This window comes from Bos javanicus, chromosome 13 (assembly GCF_032452875.1).
Source record: "Bos javanicus breed banteng chromosome 13, ARS-OSU_banteng_1.0, whole genome shotgun sequence".
Lineage (NCBI taxonomy): Eukaryota > Metazoa > Chordata > Mammalia > Artiodactyla > Bovidae > Bos > Bos javanicus.
In genome coordinates, this window is record NC_083880.1 from 74845421 (window position 1) to 74867859 (window position 22439).

At 53.1% G+C, this 22439-nt stretch overlaps 1 protein-coding gene across 1 annotated transcript in view; it reads right to left on the reverse strand.

The window, feature by feature from the left end:
* Positions 1 to 22439, reverse strand: part of CDH22 (cadherin 22) — an 83729-nt gene that overhangs the window by 11676 nt on the left and 49614 nt on the right. The window contains exons 7-9 of the mRNA XM_061437809.1: positions 12877 to 13013; positions 918 to 1039; positions 682 to 799 (exon numbers count right to left, since the gene is read on the reverse strand). Of these exons, the coding sequence (XP_061293793.1) occupies positions 682 to 799; positions 918 to 1039; positions 12877 to 13013 (377 nt within the window). The remainder of the gene's footprint in view (positions 1 to 681; positions 800 to 917; positions 1040 to 12876; positions 13014 to 22439) is intronic.

The window sequence follows — 22439 nt, forward strand, 5'->3', positions numbered from 1 at the left end:
TTGCCCCTCGGCATGTGGGATTTTGGACATCCGACCAGGGGCAGAACTGCGCCCCCTTAATTGGAAGGTGGATTGTCAACCAGAACCAGGGAAGTCCCAAGGGATAAAGCACTTTTAAAACAAAAGGGTGGGAGTTGTGTGTGTGTGTGTGTGTATGTCAGTTGCTCAGTTGTGTCCGACTCTTTGTGACCCCATGGACTGTAGCTCGCCAGGCTTCTCTGTCCATTGGATTCTCCAGGCAGGAATACTGGAGTGGGGTGCCATTCCTTTCTCCAGGGGATCTTCCTGACCCAAGATCGAACCCAGGTCTCCTGTATTACAGGCAGATTCTTTACCATCTGAGCCACCCTGGATCCCTGGCTTATTCCAATCTTAGATCAGGGGCTCCTCCCACCCTGGAGCCCCACCCGCTCCCATTCTTCAGGTATTCCCTCTCTGTGTCTTTCTATCTACCCCTGTTACCCTGGAGCTGGCCCCCTCCACTCCACCAACCCACCTCTTGCTTGTTCTTCAGTCTGGCCAGCAGGCTTGGTAAGGGCTCCAGCGTGGCGCAGATGTTCTGTGTGATCTCGGACCCATCACTGGCCCTCTAGGGGCCTCCATAACATGGGAAGGGGGCGGGGAGGCTAGGCTCCTCCCTCCACGAGTCCTGGGATTTGGGGTCCTTCAGAGGTCACTCACCTTGGATGTCGAGCAAGGAGAAATGGGGGTTGCTGGGAGCTTCTGGCACCAGGCGGAAATAGAAGCGATGCCCGCTCTGGGGCTCGTCTCTGTCCACCACGCTAATGGTCTGGATGAGCTGAAGGGTGAGGAGGGGGCAGGGGACCGAGGTGAGGCCGAGCCTACGCCAGGCCTGAACAGAGGTTGCCCCAGCAACCTACTTGGTAGCTACCCCGGTCCCAGCCCCTCAGTGGTACCTGGCCTGGCTTGGCATCCTCACACACGGCTGCCTCGTAGGGTGTGGCCAGCTCTGGGGGATTGTCGTTCACATCCAGGATGCGGATCCTTAGGGATGCCCGGGATAGCTGGGCATGATTGTCTGTAACAAGAGCACAGCAGTAAGGTGGGCGGCTTCAAGTGTGAGATCTAGACAGCCCCCCATCTCCTGCTAGAACATTAGGCAGTGGGGTCGCATTGAGAGATCTGTGTGTTGATCAAGCTGGACATCGGGCTAAATGGGTCACCATCACCATATCAGTGTTACTATCATCATCACCACCATTTGATTATCGCTGTAACCGTCGCCATAATCACCAGTCCCACCCCATCACGAACGCCATCACCCTCTCCACCGTTACTACTGCTCCCTTCACCATCGCCATTACCCGGAGCACTGCCACCAGAGCACTGCCACCAGCATAACTATCAGTACCACCGTCACCATCCGCCCCACTCTCGCCATCACCATGCCATCCCACCTCCTCTGTCCCCTCACCATCAGCAGGAGAATGATCACCAGCCTTGTACCCACTAGTACCGCCTCCCTCATCTCCACCATCACAAACACTAAGGCCGCCACTCACCACCCTTGCCAGCCCCAGCACCCCCCGACACCACAATCACCGATGTCACCACCACCATCATCTCCAGGCATTCGCTTATCCACCATCTCTGCTACAGCCCCGCCAACACTGCCAGGCCCCGGCCCTCATCACCCACATCACTACCACAGCACCACCACCCAACCACACCACACTCAACACTGCCGCTCTACCCCTTCACCTCAGCGTGCACAGAATGCTCCTGGAGCATCCATACCCATCATTTCAGGTCTCCTTGCAGAAATCCGGTAGTTTGGTACAATTTCTATCCCCATATTGCAGAAGAGAAATGAAAACACTGGAGAGTTTAAAGAATCGGTCAGCTGGCAACTGAAGTCCCAAACCTTTGCTCTTTTAAGACTCGACCCTGAGAGGGCAAGACAAGTCCACTGGAGGTGAGTCTTCACCTCCAAAACCATGCAGCCCCCACCCCTCCATCTGTGGTGTATTTGAGGTCAAGGCTTCCGTTGTATTAGTTCCTGGGTCCCCAGCACTGTGGCATGTGGCACGGACTAGGTTCTAACAGATCTGCGGAGTGAATGAGTGAAACTTGGAAACACTCAGACAGAAAGAGGCTTGCATTTCAGGCATGGCTCTGTCCCTGACACGGTGTTTGATCTTGGGTAAGACTTTTCCCTCTCTGACATCAGTTTCCACACCTGGAAAACAGCACAGTGATTAAGAGCAAGGACTCAGGAACCAAGTGGTTCCAATCTCAGTGGTGCCACTCAGTAGCTGTGTGATCCACGCCAGGTCACTTGACCTCTCTATGCCTTGATTTTCTTACCTACAACAAAATGGGTCTGTTAGGAATGGGTTGGCTAGGCGGACAGATTGAGTCAATATCTGCAAAGCACTTAAAACTGTATATATAACACATAACAAGTGTTACATAAGGAGTTGTTAAATAAACAGGCATCCTTGAAGGATCCTCTCAGCAGTGACATTCAGTGACCTGGGGCTCTGGGACACCCCATCCCCTCCTGTCCTTTCTGAGAAGCACCCTGAACGTTGGCCCTTTACAGCCCCCAGACCTCTGAGTGCTCATGGGTGCCGTGTCCTTGGCTATCTTAGCCATGAGTTCATTACTGACATGTTCCAGCCAACAGTGCAATCAAGGATAGGCAGCCAGGAACCCCATGAGTTTTTTGGGGGGAAGAGGAGGTGGTTGACTGCTCCTTTCTGTGAACTCAAGGGCCCCAGCGGATGCTGACTGCAGCTGCTCCTGTGTCGATAAAGACAGAAATGGAGATTGGGAGGCAGGTGTGGCCACCGGGTCAGGGAAAGGAAGGGCTGGGGTTGGGGGCATCCTTAATTAACTCAAACCCCGACTCCTCTCTGGAGCTCCCCTTAGCCAAGGTGCCTTATCTTCTCAGCTCACCCAGATTTGCCTCTTGGGCGATTAGAGGGGGCTTTTCCGGGGGCGAGAGATAGGAGTCGTGACTGGGAATGCCGGGTGAGCTGTTATTTTTAAGAGTGCTTTGCCAGAGAACAGCCAGCCGGTGGGTGCTTTGTGGGGAGGGGAGGAGGGGAGGAGGGGAGGGTGAGGTCCATCACCAGGAACAGGCACCTCTCTCCCCACTGAGGCAGAGGGAAGGTAGGGGGTGAGAGGGCACCTTTCCCTTCAATGGGGGGTGGAGGGTGGAGAGGGGTGGGGTTCAGGGCTGGAGGCAGAGGTAGGGTCCTGTGGGGCCAAGCAGAAGGGGTCCTCAGAGTCAGGTAAGATCCTCAGTGGGCAGACTGGAGGCTTGGGTCCACTGCTGGTGAGACACCCATTATTGTATCATTCCTCTGAGTTCTCCTGGGCCTCTCCTATCTCTTCTGTAATTCTATCTCGATTATCTTGATTTATTGAGATGTAACTGACATATAACACTGTATAAGTTTAAGGTGTAAAATGCAGTGATTCAATACACATAGATATTGCAAAATGCTAGTCACAAAAAGTAGTACATCCTTACTTTACAAAGCTACCGTTTCGTTGTTGTCCTAGCTCCTCCTTTCAAATGTTACAGGTCACTTCTTGGGAAAGTCCTGAGTTCTTTGGCAAGAGAGAGCATCTCAGCTCCGAGAGGTGGGGCAGCCAAGAGGTGTGTCTCTATGTTGCCAAAGTTGCCACCTACGTAGCTTATCTCAGAGACCCCCTGCCTGAACTGGCGTCTGGCCTGGGACCCCAGAGTTCGTGGGCCAACCCTAAGCACAATCCCCATGCTTTGGCATCATGACAGTCTCCAGCCTGGCTCATTAGAATCACTTGGGAAGGGACTTTCTTGGTGGTCCAGTGGTTAAGAATCCACCTTGAAATGGGGGACGTGGGTTCAGGGAACTAAGATCCGACATGCCATGGAGAAACTAAGCCTACCTGCCTTAGAGAGGCTGTGCACCAGACTGTAGAGTCCATGAGCCACAGTGAAAGACTGCACGATGCAACGAACTTCCCGTGAGCCGCAGCTTAGACCTGATGCAGCCAAATAAATACAATTGTTTTTAAAAAATCCTGTTTTAAAATGAACTGATGCCCCAAGACTTGGTCATTTTTTTTTTAATAGCTCCAGGTGAATCTATATAATATGTATCCATAGTAAGCTTTGCAAACTCCAGGGGTGACTGGTAGGTGCTGGGGGAAGTCCAACTGGACATCTTGCCTCTGATTGGCTTCCTCCAAACCCCTATGGATCACAACATCATTTGCAATAATTGATAATAATGCATAATTTTACCACCTTAAGTGTTTCTGGTATAAAACAAGAGATCCATCAATTAATTTCCTCTTCATGCAGAAAGTTCCAATTTATAACAAACTTTCTTATCTTTCATTGGATCTTCAAAACAACTCATAAAGGAGATCTTAATTAAACCTGTTAAAAAATTTTTTTTTGGCCATGCCGTGCAATTTGCAGGATCTTAGTTCCCTGACCAGGGATCAAACTCAGGTCTGGGCAGTAAAAGTGCTGAGTCCTAACCAGTGAACCGCCAGAGAATTCCCTAAACCTATTTTGTAGATGGAGAAACTGAGGCCCAGGAAGGGGTAAGACTTTGTCCAAAGCCACAGGAAAGTCAGTGGCAGAACTGGCATTGGGTCCTAGGTCTCCGGACCCTCAGTCCAGTGCTTAGTCCAGATGCAGTGCCCGTGGGCCCTTCCGCTGCCTGAATATTTGTCCATCCAGATGCAGCTACTGCTCGGACCGAGGCCCAGGCTGACCTCGCCCCACACCCAGTGGTAGGCGCCCTCTCCCAGGGCTGGATCCCCCAGGGGTCCCACCCACCCTCCCCTGGCATCTCAGTTCAGCTGACTGACATGCAAATTAGTTTAATTATTTCTTCTTCTAAAATAAATTATATTTTGCAGTAGCTGCAATATGTTGTGTCAGGCAAAATTACATTCAATATTTTTAAACTAATTGATGCAGCCTTGAGGAAGGCTGATTGACAGCCCAGAGCTGAGCAGGCCTGCAGTCTTAACCGATTCCTAAATTAAAATTAAACGTGCTTCGGCCGGGTGCTTCCTCTCTGAGCTGGCTCACCATTAATCCGAGGAGGTGGCAGGTGGAGCCCGGGGGGCTGAGGGGCTGAGAAGCGTGGGCCGTTCTGTGGGTGCCTTTGGAAGAGAGCAGGCTTGGGCAGGAGAGCCAGTGTGCAGTATTGGCAGGCCCCTTAGCTTCTCTGGGTGTCAGAGTCCCTTTTGTGTAACAGATGGGGGACCAGACTGGGCAATTTGAAACTGAAACTTCTGTTTTTTGCTGACTACTACAGTTTGAGCGCCTCCTTTGTACCAAGGGCACAATACTGAACAAGACCAACATTGCCTCTTGGTCTATGGCAGGGGCAGACAGCATTCCAGACTGTGATAAGAGTTGAGAGAAAAAAAGCCCAGGACTGTGAGAGGAGGAGGCAAGGGCTCCTACCCTGGTGGGGCACAGGGATGTTTACCCTGAAGTAGGGGACGGTGGCGCCAGTGGTAAAGAACCTGCCTGCCAACGCAAGAGATGTAAGAGACGCGGGTTCGATCCCTGGGTTGGGAAGAGCCCCTGGAGGAGGGCATGGCAACCCACTCCAGTATTCTTGCCTGCAGAATCCCATGGACAGAGGAGCCTGGTGGGCTAAAGTCCACAGTGTTGCAAACAGTCAGATATGACTGAAGATAGTTGGCACTTAGCAGGGGACCTTTAAGCTGAGATCCAACTAGGAAGTGATCAGGTGAAGGGGATGGGAAGAAAGAGTTCTCCAGACAGTAGGAACAGCATGTGCAAAGGTCCTGGGGTGGGAGGGGAGTCTGCAGATAGTAAAACTCTGGATTCCTTCTAAGGAAGACCCCATCCCCTGGCCACTCCTAATATAGTGTTTGGACCAAACTGGACTTAGAGGGCTGGAGGCCAGCAGGAAAGACAGAGGGTGTAGGGCCTGGCCTGGTGACCCTGTTAGGGAACTCCTGGGAATGAGTGCCTCCCAGAAGGCCACCAGCAAACACATATAGAGAACCTGCCACGGGCCAGGGTTTGTTCTGCCTCATTTCATCCTGTTAGCCCCTGGGAGATATGGATTTGAATTACTGCCATTTTTTGATGAGGAAACTGGATGAGAGGTAAAGAACTTGCCCAAAGTTTCACAGGGGGACAATCAATGGAACCTGAGCCTGGTTCAAAACAGGGACTTTCTACCCATCAAATGAGATGGCCTTTCTGACCACCTTTAGGTGCCCAAGGCCAGCTTGCCTTGAGGGCCCAAATGTCTCTGCCTCCTCCAGGAAGCTTTCCTTGACTGCCCTCATTCCTGGGCAATCAGACTATATGTCCAAGACCTACATACCCATAAAGCCTGTGTGATCTTCCTCCCTGGCCTTGTCCCTCGCCCCACTCTCCTTTTTCCTCTGATCCAAGTTTCCTCTTTGCCCTCCTTCAGATATTTGCCCAGATGTCTTCTCAGCGAGACTTCCCCTGATGACTTTATTTTACCTTGCTCCTTGCAATTCCACCAGATACCCCATTCACTGCTCTCTCTCTGCGTGTTTATCCAACATCCCTGTATTTTTGTTGTTGTTGCTGTTCAGTTGCTAAGTTTTGTTTGACTCTTTGCGACCCCATGGACTGTAGCCTGCCAGGCTTCACTGTCCTTCACTGTCTCCAAGTTTGCTCAAACTCATGTCCATTGAGTCAGTGATGCTATCTAACTGTCTCATCCTCTGTCTATATTTTTACTTAAACTCACCCATCATCTATCTCCCCCACTAGAAAGCAAGCAGATTTTTGGTCTCTTGTGTTTGCTGCTGTCTCCCCAGCCCCTCTCTGCATGGCACACAGTAGGTGCTTAATAAAGATTTGTCAAATGAATGGGTTTCACTGTCTGTGGCACCTCTAACCATGCTGGGGGGCTACAGAGTGACAGGGAGATACCGAGACCTCTGGAGGGACAAATTCTGTGGGGGCCACAGCCGCCCCTGAATCACATCACCGAGGGAGCAGTCTAGTTTTCCGACCCTGTTCCTGTCTCTCTCCCTGGACCAAGGTTTTCCCATCGGTAAAACAAATGGAGCTGGACTCTGAGGTTCTCCTTGGTTGTCACAGAAAAAGAGAGAAGCCAGGGAGAGAGACAGAAGTGAGGACACAAGAGTGGGCATGGGAAGGAGAGTGAGAAGTGGGGAGAGGGCGGAGGGAGGGGGCCACAGAGGTGGGGGGCTGCTGGAAGGTACCTCCTTCTCCCTCACCTGCAGTGGAGCAAGGGTAGCCCAGACCCTCTGCTCCACAGTTCCCTCAGCTCCCTGCCCCACCGCCCCACCACCTCCCGAGGGAATTAAATTGCATCCAAACACTAGGCTCTGATTAGCGCTGGCCAGCTGGGCAGGAAGATTTATCATCCCAATTACGAGCTGGCCAAGACAAGCAGGCAGGATGGCGAGGGGTGGGGGGACTGGGTGAGCAGGCGGGGGTGCTTCAGGGAAGGGGTGTCAGAGCTGTCAGGGGAGGATGCCTTGCACTCCCTGCCCGGTCCCCACTCACCTCCAGTGGGAGCACGAGGTTAGGGCGCCTTCTCTGCTTTTTGATTATCTGTTTGGCTTCCACATGGAGATTGGAAGTTTGACCTTGTTGAGATGGGGATGTTTCATCCACCAAACGGTAGAGGAGGACTTCTGGGTAAAATAAGGGCCCTGGAATCGGGGGTGGGTGGCAGGAAGTTCTCCTTCCTAGGGCTGAGCTGGTCCTAATACTCTGGGCTTTCCTACAAAGACTCCATGGACCTCACAAAAATCTTTGTTCCTGGTGGGATCAGTTAAGTACCTAGGTGGCTCAGGATCCTGGGAGTTACCCGGTCCAAGTGGAACCCAGGCTTGATTTACACACCTCTGGTGATGGGGAGCTCACTACCTTCTGAAGCAACCCCTTCCATGCAGGGCTGTGCCAAGCCTCTCCCCCAGACCACTACAGCCAGCCTCCCCAGCACTTCCTCCTTCCCTCCCTCGCCCTGCCCTCCACTCTTAGCACATGTCTCAGCCGAGTCTTCCTGATAGCCTCCCATCTGTTCCCCGCTCCAGGCTGCCCCTCTCCCGTCCACCTTCCCCCACGAACCCAAGTGGCCACAGGGGACTGCACATCTGGCCATCTCCCTCTTCTACCTGAAGACCCACTCTGGCTCCCTGTCGTCTCCAGGAGATGTCCGGCTGCTCACAGGACATCCGAGGCCCTTCCTGTAGAGGCCCCCAGTGAGCTTCTGCACACTCAGCTCGTCTCACCTGCTCCAGCCACCCTCTGGCCCAGCCTCTAGCCACATCCCATTTCTCAGAATGGACAGTGGTCTTCCTGCCGGCCAAACCTCCAGGCCTTGGCACACAGGCGTCTTTCTCCTGGGAGTTCCCAACCCCACTCTCCTTAACCTTTGAAACCCAACTCAGACGTCCCCTTCTCTGGGAAAGCTTTCTTTCCTTCTTCCCCTGCCTGCACCTCCTGAGAGCCCACCGCCCCATCCCCTCTACCCTGTGCTGTCCAGAGCAGGGCCAAACATCCCGAGGTCAGAGGCCAAGACTCTACCCCCAGATTCCAGTGACCAGGCCTGGTGGGTGAGAAGAGGTCCCCAGTAGACACTTTATATAAAGCATTCAGCACAATATCTGGCATATTGTGAGCTTCAAATAAATAGAAGCCACTATGATGAATAGTTATGAACTGAGGTGGCTCAGTGAGTAAAGAATCTGCCTGCAATGCAGGAGACACATGAGAGACAGGTTCGATCCCTGGGTTGGGAAGAAACCCTGGAGGAGGGCTTGGCAACCCACTCCAGTATTATTGCCTGGAGAATTCCATGGACAGAGGAGCGTGGCAGGCTACAGTCCATAGGGTTGCAAAGAGTTGGACATGACTGAGCGACTGAGCGCACATGATTAATAGTCAACAGTAACAGTTATGACCCTCATAGCTGTCCAATAGGGTGCCATTTCATAGGTGAGAAAATCAAGGCAAGAAGAGGGGAAATGACTGTCCATACTCTCAGCTGGGATTCGGACCGCTAGAAGCAGCGTTTCTTTATCATGCTGCCCTGCCTTCCTAACTGGGTGGGCAAGACCATTTACCATCCATTCAGGAAATACTGAGTTGGCCAAAAGGGTTGTTTGGGATTTTCCATATGATGTTACGGAAAATCCCGAATGACCTTTTTGGCCACCCTAATACTTGTACACACCTACTAAGCGCCAGGCCCAGTGTGAATGCTACAGATATGGAAGAGACCCTGCCTTCACGGAAGGTCCTTTTCCCAGGAGACGAGAGATCAACAAAGTCGGCACACAAATGCATATCTAAATCATAAAGCTTGCTCTGTGATAGAAAGGAAAAATCAGGGGCCTGTGAAATCAGGACTTGGCCTGGGGTGACCCAGATGGGGAAGCTCTGGCTAATCTAGTTAACTCTTTGCTGTCCAGCCAGAGACCACCCCTCCAGACCAGTTTAGGGCCTGGAAGAGGGGGCCGGTTGCAGCCCCCTGGCACACCGCCCCCCTCTACCCCAGTGCCGGCTTCGCCAGCCTGCCCGCCACCCCTCTGTCTCTTTGAAGACTGTCCCTTTACAACTGCCCTTTTTTCCACTGAAGGATTCAGACACAAATTGTACTTTAAATTCAATATCGGTCATTAATATTTCATGATTACAAAACGTTAAAGATAATGTCAGTGGAAGGAGCGTCTGCATGGGCAGAATGGATGACTCAGAAGTTCGGGGGAGAGGGGAGCCCGCATACTAAGTGGCCAGGGAGTCTTTGAGGTAATCTGGTCTGACAGGCTGCGGCTGTGCCTCAGTGCCACGTTCTCGTTCTCCGAGGTGCTCACAAGGCTCCGCTGCTGTGTGTAAATATTTCCTTCCCCTCTGATTCTTGTCACCTCGCGTTTGTTGCACCCTGAGCAGGCGGGGCACCATGACCCCGCCACTGGACCCCCGCCGTGGTTCCCTGTTTTTGAGAAGCCAAATAGATGCTTTGGCAGAAGGGCACCAGGGTTGGAGGGGGAGACCCCAGGGCATTGTCCTTGAGGCTCTGGCCTGGCTGTGGGAGCCCTGCCCACCCCCAGCCCCCAGGGACTGGCTTTGTGACTTTGGGGCCATCGCAGTTCCTTCCTGAGCCTCTACTTCCCAGTCTGCAAAGTGGGGATAACAATTTGTCCTCGTCTCACGGAGAGGGCAAGAAGCTGGAGTGGGTGGATCGCTGGTGCCGCTCCTGGCTTCATGCCTGGCACCAAAGACATATGACTCGGGGGCAGCTGGGTGAACGTCGGGCCATGCAGTCAGACTGGCTGGGGCCGGGAATTTGGACAAATGACTTCACCTCCCCGCGTCTTAGTTTCCTCATCCATACGTTGGGGGTGACATCTGATAGGTGGGGAGCTTCCGTGAACACAGCACTGTAAAGCGCCTGGCACAGAGTGAGTGCTTCAGGCAAGTGCACCGAGTCCAGATCGATAGATATCATTAACTGAGCACTAAGTACTAGGCTAAGTTCTTTCTATCCTATTTAATCCTCCCACCAGCACCGTGAAGTGGGAACCACTCATTTTCTCATCCATCAATATCCCCGGTGAGACTTGGGCAGGAGTTGTGAATTGCAGCTCCGAGGGGAGGGGTCGCTAGCCCAGCCCTTTCCTTCCCCATGCTCAGTTACTGGGATGGTGTGGGGTCAATAGGGGTGGGGCCCCGAGAACAGAGTACCAGGAAAAGGAAGGCTGTGGAGCAAAGCTGTGGAAGAAACCAGGAAGACTTGGCCCCCAATCCTGGCTCTGCCACTGCACATCCTTGGGCAAAGCTCTTAATAGTCTGAGCCTCAATTTTCCCATCAATAAAATGGGTGCTGATCATTCAATAGAAGTACGTGCTAAAAAGGATCAAGCTCAGTGTCTATTAGGTAAACACTGTAAAAAAAATCTCTGCTGGGGAGAGGCCCCTGACACACTCTCTCTGTGAAATGGTAGCATTAGCGATTCTGTATGCTTCTCTTGCTGCTTCTGGAAGAGATTCACAGGGCAGAAGCACAACGCTTAACCCGAGAAGGGACCAGCTAGTGGTGGGCCATCGGGTGGTGTGACAGCTGGTGGGGAGATGCTCTGTGGGTAGGGAGAGGGGGTGTCTCTGCCCAGCAGCCCGGCCAGGACCCCTGGCTGCTCAGGAAGCAGGTTCAGGGAGGTGAAGATGGGGAGCTGTCTGCCCACCAGTCCAGCCGCCACTTCTTCTCCAGCCACCTTTGTTATCTCCCTTTCATGCGGTGGAGAAGTGGATTCAAAGGCTCAGGAGCAGCAGGCACTGAGGTTTGAGCCAGCTTTGTATTTTCTTTTAAACCGAAGTTGAAAGAGACGAAGGGAACTTCAGCCTAGGGACTTCCTCGGCTGGAATGGGCTGGTGGGGCCAGGGAAATGGGAGGCACCAGCCAGGGAAGGCGGAGGAGGAGAGCCGCCAGGAGGGCTCGAAGGCACAGGAGGGCCTTGGGGCCCAGCTCTGCAGAGGGGAGTCTGAATGGCGCCCACTCCCACCAAGGTTGAGACTCTGAGTATTCCTGCTGTCATCATCGGTTACTGGAGGCTCTGCTGGCTGCTGAGACCTGGAGAGCTGACAGGGAGGGGAGCTTGCGGAGCCGGTCTAGCATGGGCTCTGGCAGCGTTGCTCTGGTTGAGCAGGAGGCCTGCTGAACTGCCCTTTCCCCACTCCAGGCGTGCCATGAACCCCCATGCTCTTAGCCTCTCACCTCCATGGCCTGACTTGTCTAGACTCCATGTCCCAGGGCCTCCTCTTTCTTTCTCAGCTCACACGCCTCCCCAGCTGCACCACACTGCCTGTGACATGCGAGCACGTGTGCACACACACACACACACACACACTCTACGACACAGGCCAATCACCTTGGAGTCATTCTTGACCCCTCCATCTCTTTCCTCCATCTCACCCCATCAGCAGGTCCAGGGGGCTCTATTTTCAGCCTGCCTTCAAAAGCTACCACTTCTCACCATTTCCATGGCTATCCCCCTGGGCCAGGCCACTATCTCATCTAAGGGCCCTGTTGCATGTAAATTCTAGTTGAGCCCCTGCTCCTTTCCCTCCCCCACCTCCCCCCACCCCCACCCTGCAGCCCCCAAACAACCTATTTTCAATGCAGCAGCCATAGGTATCATGTCGGGCAACCTCCCTCCTCTGCTCAAACCCTCAATGACTCCCGCTCATCTGGAGTCAAGTCCAAAGACCCATTGCAGGGTAGACACTCTGCCCCTCGCCAACCACACTGGCCTCCTGCTATTTCTCCAACTATGACCTCAGGGCCTTTGCACTGGCTGTCCTCTCTCCTCGGAACTCTCTTGCCTCCAGTGGCAGCATGACTCCCTCACTTTATCGAGCTCTCTTTTGAAAAGTCTCCTTCGCAGAGAGGCCTACCCTAAGAGAAACAATTCCCCCCCAATCCCTTTCCTCTGCTTTCTTCTTTTCCAGTTTCTTGTTAGCACTTAGCTGACATGCGAACACCCTTTCTCTAAGTTTCCTGAGGGTCTAGCTCTAGCCCATGCAGACAGGAGTTTTTTTTAACCTTGTTAGGGGCTATATCTCCAACCTCTGTAAAAAGGACTGGTGTATAGTAGGTGCTCAATAAAAGCTGAAGGAAGAAAGCCAAACTCAAGCCTGGGCCCTGCCTTTTTGGCTTGGGATCCTTCCCACATCTGTGATCCCGTGGGTCAGCCTTTGCCTACCACGCCCCCACCTCAGCTCTGCCATCTCTTTTTGCCCTGCCCCCAGCCTTCGGCCCGTCCTCCCTGGGCTTTGCCCCGCCCACAGCCCCACCCTTTGGCCATCGCCCCTCCCTTCCATATTCGCCCCGCCCCCTGGCTCACCCGCCTCCATGGCCAGCACTGTGATGTTGTGCCAGCCGGCCGTCTCTCGGTCCAGCCCCTTGCCGGTGACGATGGCACCCGTGTCCGCATCGATATCAAAGACCTGGTCCAAATCTGAGTCGCGGTCGATGGCGTACCTAAGAGGGGCAGGTCAGGGCTGATTGAAGGTGTCCTGGCGCCGATGGAGCCAGTGCCCATGTCCCTCCACCCTTCCCCTAAACAGGAACCACCTGCCTGGGAGACACAGGAAGCAGAGAGACCCTTTCCGACAGAGGAGGATTGAAAATGGATCTGAGTTTGCATCTCAGCTGCACTGGGCTCCTGACATGTGACCATGGGCAAGGTTCAACCTTTCTGAGCCTCAGCTTCCTCAGCTGGGTAACCGGGCTAATAATTTGCATCTCACGGTCGTTGTGAGGGCGGGAAGAAGGCATAGTGCCCAGCACAGAGTTAGCATTCACGGGCTATTTGATTCTTATCTTTCCATAAGAGGTGACCCTGGAACTGGTCTTGAGAAAGGGACAGGATGGCATTCCAGGCATGGGGAACAGAAACTGCAAAGTGAGAATCATTCTGCAAAAGGTGCAGAAACGGCCAGAACTGGGAAGTGCGGAGGAGGAGGCTTGAAAACAAGCAGAGTGCAGAATTCGGGGCGTTGGGGGTCCTGGGGAGCCTAGAGGGATTTTGAGCAGGAGGGAGGGAGTTGGCTGTGCCGCTCCGAGGCTCTTCCGAGGCTCCAGACCTGGGATGCGGGCTGAGCCAGGAAGGGGTCTGAGGTCTGGCCGCCGGCCCCTCCCCGCCAGCGCAGCGCGCCAGTGCTAATCTGCGGCTTTTCAGTTGCCGCGTGAAAAAGCCCTTTGTTCCGCCTCCTTCCCGGGCCTTTGTGCGGCGGCTCCAGGCCTGAAAGGCCCGTGTCCAACACATGTCTCGGGCGGCGGCGGCCCAGAGAGGCCCCGCCAGCTCTGTCCGCCGCTTCCCCAGGCTGATAACGCGGGCGGGGGCGCCGCAGGCTGCGCGGCCTACAAAGGCCCCCGAATGCCAAGCAAGGGCTCTTTGTGCAGCGGGGACAATGGAGCCTGGTGGGGCGGGGCACCCCTCCCGTTCCTCCAGCTGGAGGAAACAAGCCCTTCCCGCATCTTCCAGAGCCAGAGCCGGGACACTGAGGACCACGGAGAGGACGACACCAAAACACCCCCTTCCCTACCCGCACTGAAACTTGAAGCCCTGAGATGACCCTTCAGTGGGCCTTGGCTGCATTACCAAACCGCTCCAGGCCTCAGTTTCCTCATCTGTTGAATGGGGATAATGATATCCAGTGCATGTGGGAGGGGCTTCCCAAGTAGCCGGTGGTAAAGAACATGTCTACCAATGCAGGAGATGCAAGAGACATGGGTTTGATCCCCAGGTGGGGAAGATCCCCTGGAGGAGAAAATGGCAACGCACTCCAGTATTCTTGTCTGGAAAAATCCCTTGGACAGAGCAGCCTGGAGGGCTACAGTCCATGGGGTCACCAGGACTCGCACACTGCTAAGCACAGTAGTACCCAGTGGGACTGTGGAGCTCTGGGAGCAGTTGGAGCTGGCTTTGAATCCTCTGCTTCTTATCCACCTGGGTGACCTTGGGCTAGGCACTGGACCTCATTGGCCTCTGTTTACTTGTCTGCAAAATAGGGTGATTCATACCTCACTGGTGTGGGTTAGAGGAAGTAATCCATGGAACTGGGCAAAAGTGACAGCCCTTGCTGTTTTCATATTCACTGCTGTAGTGGAGGCGGAAGCTTGTGGCAGACTGCGAAGGGCTGGGAATGAGGGTGTAGAGGTCATTCCAGCTAGTCTCCTGAGGCCCTAGGTTTTTTTCTTTTTCAGCCATGCCACACAGTATGTGGGATCTTAGTTCCTTGACCAGGGATTAAACCCACATCCCCTGCATTGGAAGCAAAGAGTCTTAACGACGGCACCACCAGGAAGGTCCCCTGAATCCCTAGTTTAATGCCGCTACCTCTCGCTGAGTTGCTAAGCCCACATCCTCTTTGGCCCTGATCAGCCTGGGTCCTCCTGACCTGGGTGAAAGTGTGTGAGTCAGATCCAAGATGACAATTCCTCCCATCAGAACAGCACTTAACAGTCTGTAGGCTTGCTTTTCCGCCAGCCATCCCTCCCTTCGTTCCTTTATGGCTAAACATTAGTTGAATGCCTTCTCCACGCTGCTCTGTGCTAAAGTGAAAGTCGCTCCGTCATGTCCGACTCTTTGCGACCTCGTGGACTATACAGTCCATGGAATTCTCCAGGCCAGAATACTGGAGTGGGTAGCCTTTCCCCTTCTCCAGGGTATCTTCCTAATCCAGGGATCAAACCCAAGTCTCCCGCATTGTGAGTGGATTCTTTACCAGCTGAGCCACCAGGGAAGCCTAAGAATACTGGAGTGGATAGTTCTCCAGTGGATCTTCCCGACACAGGAATCGAACTGGGGTCTCCTGTATTGCAAGTGGATTCTTATATACCATCTGAGCCACAGGGGAAGCCCACTCTGTGCTAAGCTCTGGAGGTAAAATGGTAAATGAGACAGATGAGGCCCCGCCCTGCCTGGCATCTTGTGAGGCTGATGTGTGGTCAACCCATTTTGCAGATGAAGACGAGATAGGCAGCTTCCCAAGCTTAGGGCTGCCAAGTATGGTTGTGCAGGCTGTGTCCTGCGCAAAGTTAATAGGCTGAAGAGGGGAAGAGGGGATGAAGACCAGCTGGTGGTGTTCTTGCCCAGCCACAAGTGCTAGCTCAGGAAGCATCTTCTCAAAGGAGGACCTTTTCCTTATTTATGAAATGTGCCACATGGGCTAGTGTAACCCTGCCTAAGGTTGCACAGGGACTGTCAGAGAACTTGAATTTGTACCCCAATTTGGGACTCTACCCAGAGTTCTTTCTAGTGCATTGAACCATGTGAAGCAGCAGTGCATGGAGTCTTGGGTCACCATGGACTCAAGCCTGAACTGCTGGATGTTTGGGTCCAAAGGAGGTGGACCCAGACTCTTGAGTAGTGTCGGCTCAGCTGGAAGGAACCACGGAGACCTCCTCCTGATTTTACAGGTAGAAGTGAGTCCAAGAGGCAACAGGGGCCCCTGATCGCCTGGTCGGGGCTGGGCATGAGGCAGGGCTGACGGGAGGATGCCCACTGCCTTCTTCTGTCTCCTCCTCCCTCTGCTCAGACCTGTCCTCTCTTCTCTTTCCTCCCAGTTACTCTTTTGTTTCTTCCTGGAGGGGAAGAGGGGGATGGATTCTAAGTGGAGGCAGCTGTTCTCAAGGCCATGGGAAGGGAGGGGGGCGTGCGGAGCCGCCATCAACCAGCTAAAGACTTGGGGCTGCAGGTCTGTGTGGCTGCCTGGCCCAGGTGGCTTTGTTCCAGCTCAGGGAGCCAGCGAGCGAGAGAGAGAGATGGGTGCAGGGCACGGCACGTGGCAAGGAGCGTGGCCTGGCACACGTGGGGGGCAGCGGGGGAGGCTTGAAGCCCTCACTCGGCGGCGCTCGAGTTGTGTGTCTGGTCTGTGTTGCAGGTGGTCAGTACGTGTGTGTGGTGATGTGTTACGGCTGGAAGGTACAAGAGTTAGGCGCTCAGACTTGGAGCAGGATGCACAATGACCCAAGGCAAGCCACTTCATCTTTGAGCCTTAATTTTAAGGAAAATGGAAAAGTGATTTAACTCCTATTTTGCAAGTGGTTGGGAGGATTATGTGCCTAGCTGGGGACAGGTGCCTAGTTGGGTTCCAGGAAAATGAATCTATGAGTGAGCACTATTGTTATTCTAATGACGATTCAGAAGTGTCTGGTAAGGGGGACACAGGACCCCCCCCAAACCCAGCGTGTGGTCTGCGGGCCTGGGGCTGGGAGGTGCCATGCATGGATGTGGGAGCGTTGCCAGGGTCTGAGAAGGACAGGAGGCATCTGTGGTCTAGAAGGTTCTGCTCAAATCTCAGTTCTCATTTGGTCAGCCAGGACCTGGAGGGCAGGAAAGGGAACAGGAGCAGGTGTGAGTGGAAGAGTGCAGTGAGAGTGTAGGTTTGTGTCCGCTAGTGTGTGTGTGCACAAGTGCAAAGAAAGCCTGGGAATTGTGGTCAGGAGTGGGATCTGGTGGCCATCTGCCGAGGTTTGAAACCTAGCTCTGTGACCTTGAGTCAGTCACTTAAGCTCTCTGGTCTTTGGTTCCCTCTTAATAATGGTGCTAATAATAACACCTACCTCAGAGTGGTTGTGAGGATTAGACAAGTACTACCAATAAAACACTAATAAAACACTTTTAACAGCACTGGGCCCCTGCCACATGACGTATGGATTAGCTCATTTTTATTTGCTCAGCAAGACTCTGTGCCAGGCTGGTGTAAGGGCTGCACATGCAGGAGCCCCTCCCAGCCTTGCAGATAACTGTCATCACTGCCGCTGCCATTTTACACATGGGGAAACTGAGGCTCAGAGAAGCCAGGCGCCTTGCCCTGGGGCAGACGGGCTGACGGGTGGCAAAGCCAGATTCCCAAGCCACGTGTGTCTGTGCAGAGTCCCACGTCTAACTAAGAGCAGCCGCCTCAGGGCCAGCCCACTGCACCTATGGGTGCCCCCACACCCTGGGAACAGCACAAAACCCTGCTGTTGTCAAGGTCAGGGTGAGAGAAGTGGCCAGGGTGCGCCTTACTGGCTTGAGGGCCCGTGTGGGTTTTCGCCACTTAAATATGTGCATATATAGCTCACGCTGGCATGATAAATATGAAAGTGTGCAGACTCATGCGTGTCCAGGCTGCCCGGTGCTCCTGTATCCAGGCTCGTGTACACACACGTGCACACGCAGCAGGCTAAATGATGCAGTCCCTGCCTGAGCTCCTAGTGGGGGAGACTCTTCACAAGCAAAAGGGGCTGCTCCTCTGACCTGGGGATTCCTCTCTGCTCACTCCATCCTGCCTTTTTACTCTTTCCCCTCCCCCACCCCTTTTAAAGCACACCCTCAAAGCCCACACACAATGCCTAGAAATCTGTATGGGGTTAGTACTGGTTGCAGAATGAAGGGGAGTACTGGGTGTCCAGACCACCGAGAAAAATGGTAAGGACCATTTCCTGAGGACCTACTATGTTCCAAACACTTAATCCTTCCTCCAACCCTGGGACCACTGATCACAGAACCTGGTCCATAGTAGACATTTAGTACTTTTTTTCTGAATAAATGAATGAGGCAGGAACTACCATGACACCCATTTTGAAGATGGGAAAACTGAGGGTTGGAGTAGGTGCAGTGATTTTCCCATAATTCTGCAACTGAGCTAGGATTCATTCCAGGTTTTCTCTGACTCTAAAAAGAGTACGTCAAGGCTGTATATTGTCACCCTGCTTATTTAACTTATACGCAGAGTACATCATGAGAAACACTGGGCTGGAAGAAGCACAAGCTGGAATCAAGATTGCCAGGAGAAATATCAATAACCTCAGATATGCAGATGATACCACTCTTATGGCAGAAAGTGAAGAGGAACGAAAAAGCCTCTTGATGAAAGTGAAAGAGGAGAGTGAAAAAGTTGGCTTAAAGCTCAACATTCAGAAAACGAAGATCATGGCATCTGGTCCCATCACTTCATGGGAAATAGATGGGGAAACAGTGGAAACAGTGGCAGATTTTATTTTTTCAGGCTCCAAAATCACTGCAGATGGTGATTGCAGCCATGAAATTAAAAGACACTTATTCCTTGGAAGGAAAGTTATGACTAAGCTAGATAACATATTGAAAAGCAGAGAGATTACTTTGCCAACAAAGGTCCGTCTAGTCAAGGTTATGGTTTTTCCAGTGGTCATATATGGATGTGAGAGTTGGACTGTGAAGAAAGCTGAGCACCGAAGAATTGATGCTTTTGAACTGTGGTGTTGGAGAAGACTCTTGAGAGTCCCTTGGACTACAAGGAGGTCCAACCAGTCCATCCTAAAGGAGATCAGTCCTGGGTATTCATTGGAAGGACTGATGCTGAAGCTGAAACTCCAATACTTTGGCCACCTCATGTGAAGAGTTGACTCATTGGAAAAGACCCTGATGCTGGGAGGGATTGGGGGCAGGAGGAGAAGGGGACGACAGAGGATGAGATAGTTGGATGGTATCACCAACTTGATGGACGTGAGTTTGAGTGAACTCTGGGAGTTGGTGATGGACAGGGAGGCCTGGCGTGCTGCGATTCATGGGGTCGCAAAGAGTCAGACATGACTGAGCGACTGAACTGAACTGAAAACCCATATGCTTTCTGTTGCACCCCATTGTGGAATGCTGGGAGGAAATGAAGTGTTCACTCTCTCTCTGGTCCAGTGTGGGCTTTCCTGTTTTTGACACTCAAGGGAGACTCACAAGGGGGCTGGGGCTGGTAGGGCTGGGGATGGGCTGATAAATAGCCAGTCTGTCTGCAAGGCTGCCTGATCCAGAGATGGGCCCATCTGAGCCCTCTCCTCTTTCTCTTCAAAGCCTTCCAAGACTTCGCACTGCCTAAGGATAAAGTCCCACACCTTCACCTGACATTCAAGGTCCTTCTCAGCTTGTCCCCAAGTGCCCCCACCCTGACCTCCTCTCTGGCCCCAACCCCCCTCCCATGAGCTCATTCAGCTGACCTCACTGCTCCTGAACTTGACCTCCTGGCTCCCTGATTCTGTTCCTGCCACCAGGTCCTCAGAGCCCCTCCACCCTGGATGCTGCCCTTCCACTCCAGCCCCATCCTCTTTATCCTTGCTCCATCCCTTCTTGGTGCCCAGAGAATGCACCCCTCCTTGGAGCTCCTGAGTCCAAGCCCCTGCTCAGCCCACTGAGACTTAGATCTGTCACTCGATTCACTCACATGGGGCCCCAGCCTTCCCCTTGCCCTCGTCTGACTCTCTGTGTCTCACGCAGAGAGGAGGGCACTGCATAAAGTTGGAAGCTGTTCAAACTACAAAGAGAATCAGAAAGAAGAAGTGTTAGTCACTCAGCTGTGCCCAACTCTTTGCAACCCCATGGACTGCAGCCCACCAGGCTCCTCTGTCCTTGGGATTCTCCAGGCAAGGATACTGGAGTGGGTTGCCATTTCCTTCTCCAGGGGATCTTCTTGACCCAGAGATTGAACCCGGGTCTCCTGCACTGCAGGCAGATTCTTTACTAACTGAGCTATGAGGGAAGCCCTAAGAGAATCAGAAGCAGGGGTGAAATGGCAGAAGGCTGGACTCAAGAATCAGACAATCACAGGTTAAATCCCATTCCTTCCCCCTTCAGGCTGAGTGACATTGGGAGGGTCACTTCTCCTCTCTGACCCTCAGTCTCTTCATCTGTAAAATGAGTAAACTACAAGCTGAGGGCCAAACGCCACAGTGTGAGGCATCTTCCTGCAGATTACTCTGCAGTACAGCGACTCAGAAAAGTCACTCTCTACATCTGCATCTCTGGATTTCCCAGGTACCACCATCCTAGGCAGACTCGCCTAGGATATCACTTCATTTCCAGGAACACACTAAGCCTGTTCCTGCCTCAGGACCTTTGCACTTGCTATTCCTTCTACCCCTGATAGCTCAGTTGGTAAAGAATCCACCTGCAATGCAGGAGATCCTGGTTCAATTCCTGGGTTGGGAAGATCCGCTGGAGGAGGGATAGGCTACCCACTCCAGTGTCCTTGGGCTTCCCTTATGGCCTAGCTGGTAAAGAATCCGCCTGCAATGCAGGAGACCTGGGTTTGATCCCTGGGTTGGGATGAAGGGAAAGGCTATACCCACTCCAGTATTCTGGCCTGGAGAATTGTCCATGGGGTCACAAAGAGTCAGACACGACGGAGCGACTTTCACTTTCATTCCTTCTACCCAGAATGCATTTTGCCACATCTTTGTCTAGTTGGCTCTCTCTTGATCATTCTGATGTCAACTCACTTGTCAACTCCTTGATCACTTAATCCGGAGTAGCCCCCTGTGGCCCCAATTGGTCTTATTCTATTACCTTGTTTATTTTCTTCATAGCTCTTATCAGCAATGACCCCTTTTAACCATCTATTGACTTGTGGCGACAAACATTCAACTACTTATTGGCCGTTTCCCTGCCTCCCCTGCCTCCCCTGCCCCCCAGGAGAAGGCAAACTCCTTGAGCGGAGGGACAGGGTCTTATCACCTCTGTTTCCCCATTGTCTGGAGCAGTGCGGGATATGACATGACTCACACGCCTAGGTGTTGACTGAGTCCAGGACCCTTGGAACTCAGGGAGCTGGAACATAAGCCAGGCTCTGGGCTGCCCAGGTGGTCTGTGAGGACCCCTTCTCTAGCCATCTGTCCCCTTACAGACCGGGTGCTCCTCCCCAGCTCTGTCCTTAGCTGAGCCATCTCGGGCCTGGCTCCAGGCCGGGCAGGAGGAGGAGGAGTTGGGTAAATGTTTGTGGTGTGAAATTGGACCTGTCTCAAGCTCCTCACCGCCTCCACATCTGAGGAGCCCCAGGGAAGGGGCGGCAGAGAGAGATGAAAGGAGGTGAGAAGCAGGTTTCAAAGTTGGTCCTTTCAGTGCAGATGAAAGCAGGGGGGAAGGGAAGTCAACAGAGGGTGGAGGGGGAGGGCTGAGGGGGGAGTGGGGAGAGCAATATTGGAGAGGAGGGGAGAAGGCAGAGGGGTGCGCTGGACCTGGGAGGCAAGGACGAGGCTCCTACTGCTGCCTGGTAACTCTTGTGAGCCCAGGGAACCTCCTCCCCTCCCTGGGTCTCAGTTTCCTGCCAAACAAGGGTGATAATGCCCTCCTGGGAAAGGTCTGGGGCTGAGCCAGAGGCTGACGGGGATGTTTAAAGACTGTATCTATTGTCAGCGGGGATGGAAGGGTGGTGGAGGAGTTCCTCGGCAGTGGAGGGCGGTTTTGGCCATGGGAAGGGTGGAGGCAGCCTAGGAGGCATTCAGGACCTCTGGACTGAGTCTGAGCCCTTCAGCCTATCTTTGAACCCTGTCAGACTTCTCTTGTTGGCTCATTGCTCAGCCTCCTATAGACACCACAGTCTACTCATCTCCAGACACCCCTGCCACTTCTTGCCTTCCTATGCCTATGCCTGGAATAACCTTCTCCTCATAGCCACACTGACCAGACTCAGGTACACAGCTCAATATAATTCCTGCCTCCTCCAGGAAGTCTTTCTAGACCCCCGAGGGTAGCCTCCAGTCTGGGAGCCCATAGGTAGTTAAGCATCTTTGTGTCCTCACCTTGGGGTTGCCATGTAAGGTTGCACAGGCCATGCACTGGACAAATCGGAGGGAGCCATTCACATGAAGGATGGTGAGAATGCGACCCATATGGAGCTGAATAATGCAGAGATCCTTAAAGTAACTTCCTTTCCCTCCTCCAATGCTCGGCACAGAGCTAGGCACACACTTGGCTCAGGGATCATTCACTATGTACAGGGGTTTCAGGGAATAAACAGGAAGCTCCAGATGCTTAAATTCAGTCAACAGTGGGCATTCACCCCACCCTGACCTCCTCTGGATCACTTTCTTTCTATCTGACATCCTTTCAACTTGGGCCATGGTCAGGGACTCCCCAACTCCTGCAGACTGCAAACGCTTCCAGGAACACCA